General features: G+C 51.0%; 1 protein-coding gene across 2 annotated transcripts in view; it reads left to right on the top strand.

The window, feature by feature from the left end:
* Nucleotides 1-17648, top strand: part of ATP2A3 (ATPase sarcoplasmic/endoplasmic reticulum Ca2+ transporting 3) — a 59006-nt gene extending 41358 nt beyond the window's left edge. Inside the window, exons 13-22 of one of the 2 annotated variants that reach the window (XM_030231171.2) lie at nucleotides 688-906; nucleotides 1350-1685; nucleotides 2410-2630; nucleotides 3268-3470; nucleotides 4212-4297; nucleotides 4935-5068; nucleotides 5490-5607; nucleotides 6227-6344; nucleotides 8556-8628; nucleotides 12909-17648. In XM_030231171.2, the coding sequence (XP_030087031.1) occupies nucleotides 688-906; nucleotides 1350-1685; nucleotides 2410-2630; nucleotides 3268-3470; nucleotides 4212-4297; nucleotides 4935-5068; nucleotides 5490-5607; nucleotides 6227-6344; nucleotides 8556-8628; nucleotides 12909-12954 (1554 nt within the window). In that variant the 3' untranslated portion in view covers nucleotides 12955-17648. The remainder of the gene's footprint in view (nucleotides 1-687; nucleotides 907-1349; nucleotides 1686-2409; nucleotides 2631-3267; nucleotides 3471-4211; nucleotides 4298-4934; nucleotides 5069-5489; nucleotides 5608-6226; nucleotides 6345-8555; nucleotides 8629-12908) is intronic. The other variant, XM_030231172.2, reaches the window with a different exon arrangement.
* The last annotated feature ends 505 nt before the right edge of the window (nucleotides 17649-18153 follow it).

The following is an 18153-nucleotide window of genomic DNA, read 5'->3' as shown; positions in this document are numbered from 1 at the left end:
TTTCCACTGTAACCAGAAATAAAATAGTGTTTCATAGGACATTTTCTTCCCAAGAGAAGAGATGTGGTGGAATTTCTCCCCGCTGACTCTGAGAAGATTTGGATATTGTTGTTCCCACTGGGAGATTATCTGGGTGGGTGAACTCTGCCCTCCAGGTCAGGCTGGGACCCTCTGAAGCCTCTGGATCTGTGGCCCTGGGGGAGCTTTTTAAGAGGTGCAATGGAAGGATTGCAAGTTTTGTATTAAAGAGTAATGTCAGGGTCCTTTGTGAGGTCAGGAGGGCTGGGGTGAGAGGCTGGGGTGCTGAAGGACATGTTTTCCTGAATTGCAAAGGCATCACAAGCATCCGCTGAGTATCCCACATTTTTTCCCGCACAGATTTACAGCCCTCATCCCCTGCAGTCGGAGCAGGGGTCTGGGGGGTGGGAGTATTTCGGGAGGATATGCAGGTTGTGCAGCAGTCAGCTGGCTCTCCAGCAGATCCTGCTCTTGCTGACCTGGGTGTGATCCCGGTGTGTTCAGTCAGAGGCTGCCATCTAGTGCCCTGAGCCACAGGGCCGGGATGTGTGCTGGAATTCTGAGATTTCCTCTGTTTTTGCCCAAACTTGGCGCCTTCCCTCCCTCTGGCACTTCCTGTGACCCTCCAGCTTCACCCCAGCCCCTGAGCCCCTCTCTCCTCCTCCGCAGGGCGCCCCGGAGAGCGTCATCGAGCGCTGCACCCACGTGCGCGTGGGCACCGCCAAGGTCCCGCTGACGGCCCCGGTGAGGGACAAGATCCTGGGCAGGATCCGGGACTGGGGCATGGGCATGGACACCCTGCGCTGCCTGGCCCTGGCCACCCAGGACGCGCCCGTGCGCAGGGAGAGCATGCAGCTGCACGACTCAGCCGCCTTCGTCCACTACGAGGTACGGCACCCCAGCCTGGGCATTGGTCTCTGTCTTCCTTGCTCCCAGAGTTTCCACAGCTGTCCCAGCAGTGTTTTCCCTCTGGTTTCTCTGTGGGCAGTGGAATGGCTCATCTCCTCTGCAAGCCTCAGGGGCTGATCTGAAGGATCACAAGCCTCATCTCATTGAGCGTGTTTTCCTCTGGAGTGACTGCTGAAAGGGCCTTGGAGACCATTGGGAGGGATGGGGAGGAGGGGAGCAAAGAGAAAACATGTGAGGAGGAGCAGAGGGATGGGAGCATCCATTGGATTGGGGCTGTAGAGTGCAGTGGTAGGTGCATGGAGCAGTTGGTAGGAAACCTCTTGGAAATTTCTTGCCAGGGGAAATCCCTGTAAAGCCCAGGGTGGGAACTGGATGCATCCCAAGGGGTTAATGTAGGTCTGGGGTGTGTTCCTCCCTCCCAGAACAACCTGACCTTTGTGGGCTGCGTGGGGATGCTGGACCCTCCCCGCAAAGAGGTCACCTCGTCCATCGAGATGTGCCGCAAGGCCGGCATCCGCGTCATCATGATCACCGGTGACAACAAGGGCACGGCAGTGGCCATCTGCCGCAGGATTGGCATCTTCTCCGAGGGCGAGGACGTGTCTGGCAGGGCCTACACGGGCCGGGAGTTCGATGAGCTGCCCCCCGAGGCGCAGCGCCGGGCGTGCCGCGAGGCGCGCTGCTTCGCCCGCGTGGAGCCGGCGCACAAGTCCCGCATCGTGGAGTACCTGCAGTCCTTCAACGAGATCACGGCCATGGTGAGCCCTCAGGGACACCCTGCCAGCCCCTGTCCCCTCCTCCCCACCCTGCTCAGTCCTATAGGAGTAAATACCAATATAGATGGACAGGATGTGCCTGAGCTTGTCTGGCCCTCGGTGCTGAACCAAACAGCAGCACTGTGGTGTTTCACCCCAGAGACACTTCTGGCTGGCTGGGTGCTGCAGCTGGGCATGTGGGAACAAGTCCAGGCATGCAGGAGCTCTGGTGGCTGTGGATGGAGCTTCCCCCCATAACAGGGTCTGCTCCTCAGGTTACCTCTGGGGGAGAAGCTTTAAGGTGATGGTGAAGGAAAGGAGTGGGTTCTGATGGAGGGTTTGGATCCAGAGCTTTATTCTGGCCCACAGGCCTCTGAACCCAGCACCAGCTCCAACAGAACTCCCAAACCGTGTGGTTGCTGTTCCTTTTAACCCTGAGGAGAGGGGGAGGTAAGGGGTAGGAATCCCACCAACCAGGTACACAGAAGGAGGTCTCAGGGGACAAAGGACACCTGGAGGACATCCTTTGAATCTGCCAATCACTCAATGCCCTCCTGGAATTCCAGGACTGACAGACAGTACTCAGCAGGGGTCAGGGTGTGGAAAGGAGAGGTGATTAACACACCTAGGGAAGGAATCTTCAGGGAGAAACCTGGGGTGTCTGAGGCAAACCATGACATCACACCACAGCACACTCCCTTGCACGCTTACCCGCGGCTGTGTGCAGACAGGTGATGGCGTCAATGACGCTCCGGCGCTGAAGAAGGCGGAGATTGGCATCGCCATGGGCTCGGGCACGGCCGTTGCCAAGTCTGCTGCTGAGATGGTGCTCTCTGATGACAACTTCTCCACCATCGTGTCGGCCGTGGAGGAGGGCAGAGCCATCTACAGCAACATGAAGCAGTTCATCCGCTATCTCATCTCCTCCAACGTCGGGGAGGTCGTTTGGTGAGAGCCTCCCACAGCGAGCACCATGCTGCAGTGGGGGGACACGTCCCCTGGCACAGGTGACCTGCAGGCAGCAGCATGTAGTGCCCAAACTGGTAATCCCAGGCACCGTGTCTCACTCCCCAAGGGCAGAGATTTTTAATTTTTTTTTGTAGTTTTACAATCCTGCCATCTTGCAGGACCTGTTCTGTCAAAGTACTGCCTATTTGAGCTCATGCAGTGCCTGATCTGGGTGCAGATATTTGTGCACAGGCTGCTGTCACCCAGTCACAGCTATCCCTGCCCCTGCCCATCCCTCTCTGTCCTCAGCAACATCAGCACAACCTTGGGATCATCCTTTGCCCTCGCATTTCAGTATGGGTGTTTGTGCTGGGAATGGGAACCTTTGTAGCCTGGGGACATCAATAGTAGGGTTACAACTGCAAAGCAAATTTTTATAGCAGCAGAAACAAGTTTTACTGCAAAATTCAGTGCTGGGCTTCAGATTCCTTATCAGGGGCTGCGAGTTCATCTGCAGGACTTGGAGTGGATATTCAGTTTGAGGCTTTGGATCCAGATGCTCTCTCCCTCTTGCATGACACAGAACCACAGCTGCCCAGAGCTTGTCTAATTTCACATCTCTTTTTTTTCCCTGTAGTATCTTCCTGACAGCCATCCTGGGCTTGCCCGAGGCCCTCATCCCCGTGCAGCTGCTGTGGGTGAACCTGGTGACCGACGGGCTGCCGGCCACCGCGCTGGGCTTCAACCCCCCCGACCTGGACATCATGGACAAGCAGCCCCGCAACCCCAAGGAGCCCCTCATCAGCGGCTGGCTCTTCTTCCGCTACCTGGCTGTTGGAGGTGGGTGGGTGTGTCAGGGTGTGCCTGGGTGTCCTGGGCTGGGGTCTGTCGGAATATGGCCAACACAGCTGGACAGGATGTGCCTGAGCTTGTCTGGCCCCTGGTGCTGAGCCAAACAGCAGCACTGTGGTGTTTCACCCCACAGACACTTTTGGCTGGCTGGGTGCTGCAGCTGGGCACGTGGGAACAAGTCCAGGCACACAGGAGCTCTGGTGGCTGTGGGATGGAGCTTCCCCCCATAACAGGGTCTGCTCCTCGGGTTACCTCTGGGGGAGAAGCTTTAAGGTGATGGTGAAGGAAAGGAGTGGGTTCTGATGGAGGGTTTGGATCCAGAGCTTTATTCTGGCCCACAGGCCTCTGAACCCAGCACCAGCTCCAACAGAACTCCCAAACCGTGTGGTTGCTGTTCCTTTTAACCCCGAGGAGAGGGGGAGGGAAGGAGTAGGAATCCCACCAGCCAGGTACACAGAGGGAGGAATTAAAGGACAAAGGACACCTGGATGGCCCAATGCCCCCCAGGGGTAGAGGGCATCCTTTGAATCTGCCAATCACTCAATGCCCTCCTGGAATTCCAGGACTGACAGTGCTGGGAGGGTCAGGGTGTGGAAAGGAGAGGTGATTGACACACCTGGAAGGGAATCTTCAGGGGAAGGACCCGAGGTTCTGAGGTAAATCCTGAAATCACAATGCAACAGAGGTCCCTCTCTGGTGCTGGGGTAAGGGTGTCTCTCTTGACCACAGTGTACGTGGGCCTGGCCACAGTGGGCGCAGCGACCTGGTGGTTCCTGTACGACGCCGAGGGACCTCAGGTCTCCTTCCATCAGCTGGTGAGTCAGGAGGGGAGCAGGCTGGCAGCTGGAGAGATGGGTCAGGGTGTGCATTCATGTCTTGGGGTCTTTCATCTGTCTTTCCTCTGTGTTGGTTGTAGCATTCCCAAATTCCTAGTGGAGAGGACAGTAATTTAAACCAGAAGCAAATTCTCTCCCTCGGGCTGTTTTCAGGCTTGCTTCTGCCAGCCACCAGCATAGTAGGGAAAGTTTCAGATGCAGAAAGATTCAGAGAGGCTGAAAGTAGCTTCTTGCCTCATCCCATATTGGAAGGGATCTGTTCTCACATTACATTATTGTAGCTAATGTGAAAACTGCAGGGCAGGGGGAAAGCAGGTGCTATCACATCCCAATGGCAAGTGAACTGCAAGATGGATTTCTGATGGAGACACGTGTGTGCTCTAACTCCTTCCTAACTGCACCTGAGAGCCTCAAAGCCACTGTCCAGCCCTGCCCCTAAGGCCCAGCCCCAAGAGAAGCTGGGTCACTGCAGGCACTTTATTGTTGCTCTGACCTGTGGGATCTTTAACAACAACCCAGTTCACCTTGTGCCCCCCAACCAGTCCACTCTTCCTCCTCTCTCCTGCCTTTCCTGCTGCTCTGCCATGTATTTACCAGCAGTTTCCTGTGCTGACAGAGGAACTTCATGAGGTGCACTGAGGACAACCCCATCTTCGAAGGAATTGACTGTGAGATCTTCGAGTCGCGATATCCAACGACGATGGCTCTGTCTGTGCTGGTGACAATCGAAATGTGCAATGCTCTGAACAGGTGTGCTGGCCACAGGGCTGCTCTCTTTGCTCTGTGCGTGACTGATTTTGTCTCTTTGAGTGTCTGTGGGTGGGCTGGGGGCTTTGCTTTGGCTCAGCAGAGCCGTTCAGAGCATCCTCACAGGGGACCACTGGGTTTTCCATAGAGGAATTCCTCCAAGGCAGTGTGCTGTGGCTGGGAGCAGTGAAGGAAGGACTGGATCTGCATTCATTAGTGATTTGGTCATTAATGATCAGCCCTAATCCATGCATTGCTTGTTATATCCACATCCACATCCAGTTTGCAGCAAAGCCTGGAGGTGAAAAGCCTGGAAAAGAAAGGATGTAGCATATGGCCTTGCATGTTGGAGGGAAATGAAATTCCCAGCATGGGCAGATGCAGGGAGGTGTCTGGAGCTAACGGTGTCCCCTCACTTTCACAGTGTCTCTGAGAACCAGTCGCTGCTGCGGATGCCACCCTGGCTCAACCTCTGGCTGCTGGGGGCCATCATCATGTCCATGGCTCTGCACTTCCTCATCCTCTATGTCAAGCCCATGCCTGTGAGTGCCCTCTGTCACCTCCCTGTGCCCTCTGTGGATAAGGACATCCCTGGAGCAATCTTTGGGTTGGGAAACTTCTGGGATGGCTGTTCCCAGAATGTGCCCTCAGGTCCCATGGAACCCAGCATGGAAAACAGGAGTCATTCTGCCCCATGAGCCATGAGCTCATGCTCTCCCTGTGGGCAATGCAAAGGCTCTAGATATCTCCAGAAGGTGGTTCAGCCCTTTAGGAGTTGTCTCTTTTGCAATGTTGGGGATGCCTTGGTTGGTGCCCCAAGGTGCTTAAGATGAAGTGTGTTTCTGTACCCAGGAGGTTGCATTGTCCCTTGTCACCTGCTGAGCACTTGTGACCACATAAACACACAGTCCTACCTTGTGCCTCACTTTCCCCATCTGCAGGAGAGGTGAAGATTATAATTTTTCACTAATCTTGGCCAAGACCCACCTTGGATCATGACAGATCTTGAAGAAATCCTCCCTCTTTGGGCTGTCTGGATGATCCTTCTTTATACCTGTGATGACCCTCTCTCAACCTTTGCCACGCAACAATGTGATCCTTAAAACAACAAAATATCCCACCTGCTTCCCTAGTGACATATCCAACCTTTCCACCCTGCAGCTCATCTTCCAGGTGACCCCCCTGAGCTGGCCACAGTGGGTGGTTGTGATGAAGATCTCCCTGCCTGTGATCCTGCTGGATGAAGGACTCAAGTACCTTTCCCGCAACCACCTGGATGGTGAGCATGGTCTGCACCCCCCTGGGTTAGGGTGGCTCTGTGGCACTTTGCTTGGGGTTCTTGGTGATTTTGTGGACCCCTAACTCACCTCCTGTGCTTGTGTGATGTCTGCACCTGCATGTTCACCCACCTTTGCTGTGCAAAGGGGCTTCTCCTGCTCCCTTCCTTCCTGGTGCCACGCCTGGCAGAGCAGTTGGTAATCACATCTGCTTGAAATGCTCCCTTTGGAGCTGGAGCAATAGATAAACCTGCCACAGGTTATTAACTCAGCTCCTCTTGTATCTCCAGGAACTGGATCCCTTTGCTTATGAAGCAAAACAAATCAAACACTGATTTGTAACAGGAACCTGTAGGGGGATACAGTGTGGGTAAATGAAGGTGATCTTATCCCCCAATGAGTTGCAGCTGGACCAATTACTAAAGATCAGAAGCAGGCCTGATCTTAACAGGCCACACCTGTAGCCAATAAGAACAAGTGGTATAAAGAGTGGATTGGTGGGAATTTGGAGTGTGAGGAGTTAGAGGATTGCTGTAAGGACTGGGAATATGTAGTGTATAGAGGAGCTGCCTGTGAGAAATATCGAGTAGGTAAGAAGCTCTGATGATGTGAAATCCTGTACTGTAATGATGTTAGAACTTGTGGTATCTAAGACAACAAGAACCCTTTCTTTTTTCCTCTCAGATTTCCACCCCTCTTTGTCCATCCTTATTTTGTGTTGGCATCCTTTATGCTGATATCAACTGAGAGCTGAACATCTTACAAACTGGTTTTAAACTGGCTGCTAGCCCCTCTCAGGATGCAGCTCTTGGCACAACCAGAGGAGAAGCAGCTCCTGTGACACTGGAGCAGCAGTTCCTGTGTGCTCCTGGGCTCTGTGCTGTAAATCACAGCATGTCTTTGGGCAGCCCTCCAAAGAGATGATATCATCTTTTCTTTCATTTCTTGCAAAAGGTGTTGCTGTGGGGGATATCTCAGCACTGAGTTAAGTCCACAGGTTTTCCCAGGGGTGGCTGCCCAGGGCTGCTGAGCAGTGCTGGGCCTGCCACAGGGGTGGCCCCTCTCCACAAAACAGGATTTATTTATTCATTTTTTGGGGTGAGTTTGTCCTGACAGTGATAGCAGGGAGAAGAGCACAATCTGAGTGTGAGGACTGCATTTCCTTCCATACCATCACCTTGCTCAAACCATCTTTTCACCCCTTAGGCAACCTGTGTCATAGCAAACTCCTCTTTTTCATTTCTCACTGTAATAACAACCCAGAAAATCTGTGCAGAGCCACTCTTGCCTTTCCAGGCTGAAGGCAGGTCTGGCCAGCCCTGCCAAGGAGGGCTTTGGGGCATTGTAACAGCTGTGTTTGGTTTCTCATGGAGCAGGGCTTTGCAAGTACCTGGAAATATGGGATGGGAAAGTATTGCAGCAGGAAATGGTCACAAACAGATCTCCCTCCTGTCAGTGAGTCCTGGTGTGCAGGTGGTGCTCATGTCAGTCTTTCTTCCTCTGTTGAGCTGATGCAGAAACTCAGCAATTGCTCAGACAAACAGAAATGCAGGGTTCCTGGTTTACAAACCAGACAGAAATTGTTTCTAGCCTGTTTTCATTGAATTGTTTCATCTCTCATCAGACACCCAGGTCTGTTTTATCCCACGATTATGAGCCTGTAGCAACAATTCTACAGCATGGCACTGGGCTGGGGTGTAGGAGAGCTGGTTCATGTTGCATCCCATGCATGCCCTTGGCCTTCACTTCACAATCTGTGGTCTGAGGCTGAGTCTGTCTCTCTCACACACTTTGTATTTCTCTATAAAATCTCAGCACTGTTGGAGGAAGGGCTTTTCTTTGGCTCTGCCTGCACAGCTCCAAGCACTGCGAGGTTTCTGTTGGGCACCCAGTCCTCTCAAGTGCCAGCACAGCAGCTCAGTTTTCTCCTCCCATGGCACACTCCCAATGTTTCAGGTGCTCTGAGCTTCCCTCATCCCCACAGTCATGATGCTGCTGATGCTCATGGGTTGCTCTGTCTCATGGATCCAGGGTTTCCCAGGCAGCTCTTCTATCACGGCCGGGTGGCAAAATCACCACGCTTCAGTCATCACACTTGAAAGAAGCAATTGAAACTCTTCATCTTCCTGATTCCTCTGGCCTTTGAAAAGCAAAGGAAAAAACCTCCAAAATCTACTTTTATGTGTGGTCTTGTGATTTTTTTATTTTACCAGGCATTCTCAGGACAGTAAGACCCAAGTGGAACGGGGAGCATCAGCTGAATACCTGCAAGACTCCAGAGCAAGGGTTGGCTTCCTTACCTGTCTCATCCCTGAATGCTGCATCCCTGTGCTTCCTGCAGTCTTGTGGGGACCTGCTTGGAATGTGTCTGGGTGAACATGGCTTAGATATAGAACACAGATACAATAACAGAGCCAAGAGACTCTACCCAGACAGGATCTCCTTTCCCACAGTGGTCTCTGTGTTTTGCTCCAAAGGAAGGCCTAGCAAGCCTGTGAAGTAGCTGTTTGATGGCAGGTTTGGCCAGGAGCCAGGCTTGCACTTGGTCTCTGCAAGGCAGTGCTTGGGAATGATCTCCAGCATGGGACCTTCCAAGGGATGGCCAAGGGTGTTCAGCTGAGGAATGCAAATGTATAGCTGTGAGTTCTGCTGACTCAGGAATTGCATGGAAAAGTTTCTCCTTTGATGAGATTTAGATAAGTTGTGTTTCTATTATGCTGGATTTTCCTTGTCCTTGCAGTGGCAGAAAGCTGAGACTCTTCAGTTCTCACTGTGGTCTCAGTGCTTCACGTTCCTCTCCCCATCACTCTGCTCACATCCTTTGCATATCTGGCTGCCTTCATTGCTCTCTGGCCCCTCTGAGGTTTCTGCTGTCTCAGTTTTGGGAGGTGATGTGAATGTGAGAGCACGTGCACGGCTGAGGTTGGCTTTGTATGAGCTGCAGATGTTCAGGGCAGGAGCATGGAGATGTGTTCAGGGGTCTGTCACACACTGACAGCTCACAAGGGCTCACCACCCTCATGGATCCCTTGCTGTAGTATCTTTGATATTTTCCATGCTCTATGCATTCAAGTGTTTGTTCTCTCAGAATCCTGTGGCATGCAGGAGGAAGGTTTCCAGGCATCTGTGCCAAGGCCTTGCAGAAGTCTCTTTGTCTCTTTTCTAAGTGGTTCTCAAGAAGTACCAAATATAGGGAGGGCACTGAGATAACCCCGGTGCTCATGTTCCTCTGTGCAGCATCAGCCACTGCTGAGGTCACCCTGCTCCCCTCCTGCACTGTCCCTGCAGCTCCTCATGTTCACCATCCCAAAGCAAACCCCTCACAGGTGTTGGAGTTGCTGCTGTGGCTGTTCTCAGTACATTCAGCAGCAGACCCTGTCTGGGTGCTGAGCATCACCATTTCTCACCTGAGCTGTGGTAAAAGCAGGGGCAAACTCACAAAGCAGGTGTGTTCTGCCCTACATGCCTGCCCTGACAGCAGCAGGGCCACTGAAAATCAGGAGTTTGGATGCACAGGAATTGACTTGGTGTCTTTTGTGGCAGATTAGCATTTAGGCAGCTGTTTGTCCCTGTGCCAGTGAGAACAGCAGCCCCCAGGGTCATTTTGCAGGAGGTGCAAGATGGTGGCAGCCCCACCCTGTTCCTGTTCCCTCTCCCATGGCAGCCAGGTGCCCTGCAGTCTCCTGCCACTGCAGCTGATGTGCAGCTGAGGTTGCTCCCTGGGGTGAGCATCTCCGCCACTGAGGGAGCTTTGGGCACTTCTCTGCAAAGCTGGCATCAGCTTTAGGCTTCAGCATCCTCCCAGAGGAGAGTGGCTGGCAGAGGTGGCAGTGCAGTGACAAGTGCAGCACACTCCCTGCCAGGGGCAGATGCAGCTCTGCATCTGACACAGCCCAAAATTTGCAGGAACCAAAATCCCCATGTCCCAAGACAAAAAACCCTTCAGCATACAGCAAAAAGGAGCTGTTCACCCTCATTTTCCCCCATACACCTGCACCTGGGTACGAGGAACCTCCTGAAAGTCCCCCAGGAGCACAGGAGCTGCTGCAGCTGCCCATGTTCCTGCAGAGGAGGCAGGCATCCCTCTCCCTGGCACGCAGAGCGGGGAGCGAGCGCCTGCCCTTGTAGGGAAATCTGTGCCTGGAGCTACCTTGGCTGGGTGCTGGCAGAGGAATGTGTCCCTGTGGGCCAAGTATTCCCTTGAGCTGTGGGATGCTCTGCAGGAGAGCAGTGCTGCACCTTCCAGTGCTGGAATATCCACACAGGATTTTGCAGTTCTTCTGCCTCGCTTTTTGTATTTATTTCCCTCTCTCTCCTGTTTTTCATATGTGTCTGTGTGTCATGCTTTAGACATGGAAGAGCAGAGGGAAGCTGCCAGTGTTGCTGCCCTGGTAATGCAAAGGGATGGGAGGACAATTTCCCTTTTGGTTTTCTCCTGGGTTCCAGGGTCTCAGCTGAAGCTCAGGGTGCCCTGCTGTGATGGGGAGATGTGCAGTTTTCAGAGCTACAAGGGCTGCAGCATTTCCCTTGGTGAAGGAGGTGATCTGGGCTGGCAGTGGGAGCCTGCATCCCTCCAGCAGCATCTTTTACAGGAACCTGTTGAGGAAAGTCAAAAGCAGTAAGGAAAAAACCTCCCCAAAAGCCTCAGCTGAGCTCACGTTGTCCAGTTGCTGGTTTGCAAGTGCAGGAGGGCTGTGACACCCCTGGTGTGAGGCAGCATCCAGAGGGACTGTCACCATCCCATCATTCCTGCAACCACATCCTGCATCCCCCCTGCTCCTGTCACCTGTGTGAGGGAAGGACAGATGGACACTGGCATGCAGGGACCTGCATAGGTGGGAGCTGGACCCTTGGCTGGTAGAAACACTTGACTCGCTCCATGTCAGGATTGTGTCACTTTAGAGACCTGAGAACTTTGTGAAGAGCATCCACTGTGGTTAAACTCTGCAGCCATGTCCCCTTCCTGTCCCTGCCTGCCACATGCCATGGCACCTTCCTCCCTGTTTGCACAGCCATGGGGTGATGTGTTTAGGGAAAGTGCCATGCTTGGCAAATTACCACTGGTGTGTCACCCAGTGGGGACTGTTCAGCTACTGGAGGAGAAGGAAGAGAGGCTGCTGCAGTGGGGAGGAAATTATTTTGAATATTGCAGTGATATTTAGTACAGTGCAGTTGCCAGCATCCCTGCCTTCCACCAAAGCCTGCAGTGTCATCCAGAGGGATGCTGCCATCACAGCAAACCATTTAATCCCAGCACACAAGGGCTGGGCTCTGCAGCCAGCACTGGAAAAAAATTTTGGCAGAAGTTGCAAAAAAGCCTTTTCCCTCTGTCTTGCCTGTTATTTATTAATTCCCCTGAAAGCTGTCGGCACCAGGGCTGGCAGCAGGCGCGGAGCCCCGCGGGTAACCCGGGCAGGACCCTTATTTATCAAGAGCACAGGAACAGCAGTCCCCAGTGAGATGTATTTTGTGATGTGTGCAGTGATGAAAGAGAGAGAAATACAGTCAAAAGATTTGTGATAAGGGATTTTTCTAACTCTCCTTAGCAAGTGCTGCTTCTGGGTGGGTTTTGTTTTAAGGAAAAAGATGTGTTCTGAGTAAACCAAGCTACCCCAGGCTGGAGGGCGAGCTGCTGCCTCAGGGACCAGGGACACTCCTGTCAACTGTTTGAAAACTGAGGATCTAGTTGCTGTAAGGCAAGTTCTGGCAGGGATTTTGAGGCTGCTCATATGGAGTTTGAGCTGGTACCATCACTTTCCTACAGGCCACGTGTTGCCTGTTACCTTCCCTGTCCAACCCTAAGCATGTGGAGGGAGGGAGAAGGTAAGAGGCCAGCCCTGGGACAGTGGCTGTGATGAGTAGGTTGGTCCTTGCCCGTTGTTTTGAAGGTATTTATGGGTGTAGGTACATGGGTAGTGTGTGTAAGTGGTGTGAGCCCATGGAACAGTGTCCATGTCTCTGGCTGCAGCAGGGCTGGGGCTCTGGGGTGGTGGGAGGATGCAGTGAGCTTCCTCTTCTCTGAGCCACTGCTTTTCCCTGCATAATGCCTCACTGGGAGCAGTAAGGAGGGATCCTGCCTCCTCACCTTCCACATGGCTTCACCTCAAGTTGGATGTTAGGAAAAAGTTTTTCACTGAGAGTGATGAAGTTCTGCAATGGCCTGCCCAGGGAGGTGGAGGAGTCCCCATCCCTGGGTGTGTTTAACAAAGCCTGGATGTGGCACTGGGTGCCAGGGTTTAGTTGAGGTGTTGGGGCTGGGTTGGACTTGATGATCTTGAAGGTCTCTTCCAATCTGGTCATTCTGTGAATTCTGTGAACTCATCCCTTTTCCTAACTCTTGCAGAGACCTTCCTTACCCAGGGACCAGCATCTTCCTCCTCCTCATGCAGCCTTGAGCTGCCTCAGCTGCAGTCAGGCCAGCTCTGTGCAGACAGGATCCTTTGATCCCAGGTTCCTTCTGGGATCAACCCAGTGGAGGAACCACTCTCAGTAACAAAAACACGGAGCTGGTTTGCTTTTGAACCCTCACCAACACTTTTATTTCTCTCTTTTGCCCTTCCTTTCAGGGGAAGAGGACAAGAAATGAACGACACGAGGGCGACTCTGAACTAGAGGATCCCTAACTTGTACCTGGGACTGAAGTCTTGCATGCGTGACCATCGCTAAAGCCAGCAGGACATGCATGTGTCCGACTCTCAGACAAATGCGGGTGAATCGTCAAAAAGAAAAAATCCTGATTTTCGTTTTGTTCTGTAGCTTTCTTTTTCCTGTACATATGAGTGCAGTTACTGGACAGCTGGCCTAGAGTTTGGGGATGGAGCTGTGTGGATCTGAGTCATTGTAATGTGGTTCCTTGGGATTTGTTTTTGCTAAATTTTGAGACTCTCTTTGCAATTTTCACCCTGAATGAGTGAGCACGGGCAAGATGACCTTCATGAGAGATTAAGGCATGAAGTCTGGATTTGAGGCCACATCCCCTAGTGGGATGGGATGCACAAGGCAGCTTCAGGGGCTGGGAAGGGCTTGGCAGTGAGTGAGGGCAGAGAGGAGAGAGGGCTGTGCCTTGGGGTTGTTGAGCCTTGATGATGTCCATAGTGTTGCTGCTGCTGTGCTCTGCTCCAGTGGCTGCAGCAGCTGGGCATAGCTTCAGAGTGTGTCCAACACTGGTGTGAATCTCATGGAGGTGTGTTTATACCTTGAGGTCAGGTGCATGTGGTGGAAGGTGAAGTTCTCCCTATTTATCACGCTGTCCTGTTTGATCCCTGCATTGTGGAAAGCCCAGCACCTTCTCAGGCTCATCCAGCACCACAGCCATGATGAAGTCTTGTCTGTTCTCCATCTGGCATCTTGTTAGATCCCATCTGCACTATATATAAGGCAGTCCTTCTCCTTGGAGGTGCAGCCATGTGAAGAAAAGCAAGGGGATACCCACCTTGCATTCCTCATGTCCACCACTCCCTCCTGGTCACACTTTCTTTCCTCAGTGAATTTTTAACTATTTCCCCAGCAGTAGTAGAGCTTGTGTTTAGGAGCACATCCATGACTTCATGAGCTCTGCTTTGGAGAACATCACTGACTTGCACAGGGCATCCCTGCCAAGGGATCACGATGGCAATGAATGTATGCTTGTACATAACGTGGGCTTTCCGTGAGTGGTGTTTCTTGTGGCATCCCTTTTTGTAAGGCACCAACTTTATCTTGCCCTCTGGGGATTTTTTTTTCCACAGCAGGAGTCAAACAGTCTTCAGTGAGGATTTGTAGACCAGGAGTGGATTTTGGGATCCATTAAGTTTATCTTTCTCCTTTGAGCTGCATCAGCTGAGAAGCTGATAGTGGGTGGTCTCTTCTCCAGCTCTCCAAATCTTCCCTCCTGTTTTCCTCGTGGTCCCCTAGGATCCATCCTGATGATATTTAGTTAGCCAGAGCCTATATCTTTACTTTCTCTTACATTCCAGCAACATCACTAGAGCCAGGGTCTGGGACAGCATTTGCTCCTTTTCTGTTGGGTTTTCTCTTCTACTTTTTGCCTCTCTAAAGCTTCCAGTGGTTTTCTGTATCATCTGGGCAAGAGCCTCTTACTTCCATATGGTAGGTGCCAAATATCATCCCTCCTTTCTTTTCTCCATCACCAGCATTGAAGATGAGCAGAGCCCCCAGACCAATGGGAATGTACAGAATTGTTATACTACTGAGCTGATTTATTGTACAGAAAACCTTGCATGAAATGTTGTTACTGTATTTAATATATAATGTATTCAAGGAATTTTAATATGGAGCTCTTTAAAATGATCTTTATAGATACTCTGTGGTTAGAAGATTGTTGCTGATTTTTTTAAATCTTATTATACTTTGTCTTGAAGAAGTTTTATTTTTCAAATGTGTTCTGCCAAAATGATTTAATCAGTTGATCCCATGGGATAACCAATTCTTTTTCAAAGATTTTCACCATGGATGAGACCCACCCTGGTGTAGAGGACCAGGACATGACCCAGGTACTGTATAAGCCTTCAAAATAAGGCTTCAGTAAGACTAATGCTATAGACATGTGATTTGCCTTTCCTCAAAAGGGTGGATTTCACCCTATTTTAGTACAGGTCACAGAACTAAAGAATTGTTGAAGTTGGGGGAGACATCCAAGATGATTAAGTCCATCCCCATCACTCTGTGCAGAAAAACAGCCAGTGGGAATTTAGTCCAGTTCCAGCACAGTGTCATCAGAGGAAGCAGCTTCTCTGTTTCTCTGAGGCTAACATCTAGTTTGGGAGAAGCTGGGCTGGATTCAGAGGCTGGGCTGGATTCAGAACATCCCAGCCCTCTTTGGAGGGTCCAGCAGGGCCTTCAGCTGCCCAGTGGCATCTCCCTGGTCCTTTGTGCCTGCAGGAACCTTTGGTCCATCCACCACCTGAGTTACACTGCTTTCCCTGGACCTAATGTCTGGTGGAGGATGATGAATTTAACCCAAATGTGTATGGTGTGGAGAAGTTTCTTGTGTAAAAGCCCAGGCAGTGTCAGTCTGTTCATGCAACCATTGGGTCACAATTGTGAGTTCCCAGAGCCTGAGCCATCATGGGCAAGAAACCAGAGCTCTGTCCCAGCTTGTTCTTTCCAGCAGCACCAAATTGTGTTTTATTTCTATTGTGAGCCTTCAGAACTATCTAGAAAATACCCAGGTAATCTGCACTAGAGCTGCCTGGAGCAGGTGGCCCCTTTGCTAGGAGAGACCACTTTGACAACGTCCCCATTTCCCCTTCTGAGTGGTTGACCACATCTCTTGTTTCTCCCCACATCCAATAATTATTTGGAGTACAGATTTCACTCCATACTTTTGATTACAGAGGCTGATACTTCAAACATCTTAATGAAGCAGAAGAATATCCATAGATGTATTTTTTCCCTTATTCTTCAGTGAAAGTCAGGCTAGATCACAGAGTAGTTATTTATTGCATGTGTGCCAGCAGCAGCATGCTGGGAGCTTGTACAGGCTGGAACATGTTCTTGTGTAAACTTGGAGGTCCCAGAGCCAAGACCATCACTTTGGGACAGGCTCTTGTGTCTTACCAAGGCATCTGACTGTGCAATACAAGGGAGATGGACACTGGGTGGCTGTTTTGCCCTAAAGCTTTTTTTAAAAAGCAGTTTAGGGGAAAACCTCTGGGATCCTTGCTTTTCTTGGCAACAGAGGTTAGAAATTATTTCCTTTTTTGTTTTATTTTGATGGTGCTGCCTGGCATATTCTAAGTCTATAAATAAAGCTCAGGTCTTTCCAGCAAGACCTTTAGCATGGGTGGGCTGCTGTGACAGATCCTCCACAAGATGCAGGGCAGAGGAGGTGCTGGATGGCAGCATGGGATTGTGATTATCCATGAGCACTTTATACTCCTTCCTCAGGGGCCAAGCACCATGCTGGGGTTCAGCCAAGGTGGGAGGGAAAGGTCCTGTGTTCCTGGGGTGAGCACCAGGGGGATCAGCAGTGGTGGAAAGTCTTTTGTACTGTTTTGGGGTATTGTGTCATTGCTGGATGAGCTCTTCCCCCTGTGGTGTGTGATCCCATGGGGATCCCACGTTGGAAAAGGAAAAAGAGCAAAGTGCTCCATCCTGCAATTTATTTGTGTCGTGTGGCCTGGGTCTGGATGAGGTTTGTGTGTTTGTGGTTTTGGCACTGTGAGCATTCTGTGTGTGTGTTTCTGGTGATGCTCTGCTCAGCCAAGGCTGGATGGCACCAGGAGGGACAGGCTCTGTGGAGGGGCTGGGGGACTCTGTTCCTGTAGGAGCATCAGATCTGGGATTGAGTTGGACTTTCTGCTCATGGTGTGGATGGCAGAAGGAGGAACAAGAGGAAAACTCAGCATTAATTTTTGGTCCTTTTGTACATCAGGTTGATAATACTGCTTCCCAGTCAGGGTCCTACTCCACCAAAACTCATCAAATAATGATTTGAGCTGTGCAAGGGCCCTGGCTGGAAGATGTTCATGAGGTTCAGTGACCTTGGCATTGCATCACTCCTGAAACTCAAACACACCTGAGTCCCCACTCCCAATTCCTGAGACTATCTGTGATTTTTGGACCATACCTGGCATGGCCATCACTTTGTATAAATGATGCCAGAGGTTCAGTCCCATCTGGGCTCTTTTTCCTCCCACTTCTGCAGTAGCATTTTCTGTCAGGGGAGACAGCCTGGGAGTACTGACCAAGGAGAGGGCTTTACCCCCTGCAGATCTTGTGTGGCACAGCTGGGGTTAGGATTTGCAGAGCTGCAGTGAGGAGACACAGGGTAAATTGTGCTCCCTGGACCTGTTCTTGTGGTGCCATTCAGCTTTTGGTGTGAGTGGGGCTTTGAGTGAGCCAAAATCTGTGTGTGCCTGGAGTGATGGGCACTTGGGACCAAGAGGAGGGCAACCACTGAACTGCCAGCAGGTGCCCTCAGTGACTTCAGTCTGGGAATATGCTGATTTTTTTTTTTTTTTTTTTTTAATATGAGATGCCTGAACAGCCAAATGTAGAAATTTCTGAGATTGTGCTTCATAGTAAAAGGTAAATTGTTATATCTTGGGGGGTGGGAGGGTGTTACCTGAGGGACAGAACTGAAAGAAATGAGGTTTCCTATTTTATTATATGAGAGATATTTTTCCACTAAATTACTGCTTCCTAAACCATGTCCTTTGTCTGACTGTAAATAGCCAGGTGTGCTGGGAAGACGTGGGAAGGCTCCTTGTGGTCACATCCATACAATCCACTCTGTTCACACAATATTGGGCTGATTTGTTTTATACTTAGAAAATTACAGAAATAAAAGCAATTTTACTGGATGACTGGGGAGTTTTGTGTCTATTTAGTTGTTGTTGTTTTACCTTTTTGGGGTTTTTTTTGCTTTTCTTGTCCCGTTTGTGGCTGATTTGGGGGGAATTTGGGAGCCCATGGAGCCGTACGGGAGTGCCTGAGGGCATTCTTCAGCCGTAAAAGGAGTTGTGCTCACCAGATCAGGATTTCTTGTGGGTTTTCAGAGGAGCCAAACTAGAAATGGAGCTGAGCTTGTGCCTGGCATGGGATGACAAAGGCAAAATGAGCGGAGTGGCATAATACGACTGTTGGGAATTTTTAAATTCACTCTTGGGGCACGAGAATACAAATAACAGTGCTAATTTTGACTGTATCCAGAATAGTCGTCACCTTATCTCCCCCAGCTGGGAGGGGAGGTTTAAATAAGCCCTGCAATAACCTCTACAAGAAATAATTGTGAAATAAATAATAATTAAATCGCTTGGCCTGCTCTGGGGGGATGGCACAGGGCTTGGGGCCATGCATTTCCATCTC

Source organism: Serinus canaria, chromosome 19, assembly GCF_022539315.1.
Source record: "Serinus canaria isolate serCan28SL12 chromosome 19, serCan2020, whole genome shotgun sequence".
NCBI lineage: Eukaryota > Metazoa > Chordata > Aves > Passeriformes > Fringillidae > Serinus > Serinus canaria.
The sequence above is the reverse complement of the archived record's forward strand: the minus strand, read 5'-3'. Positions and strand labels throughout refer to the sequence as shown.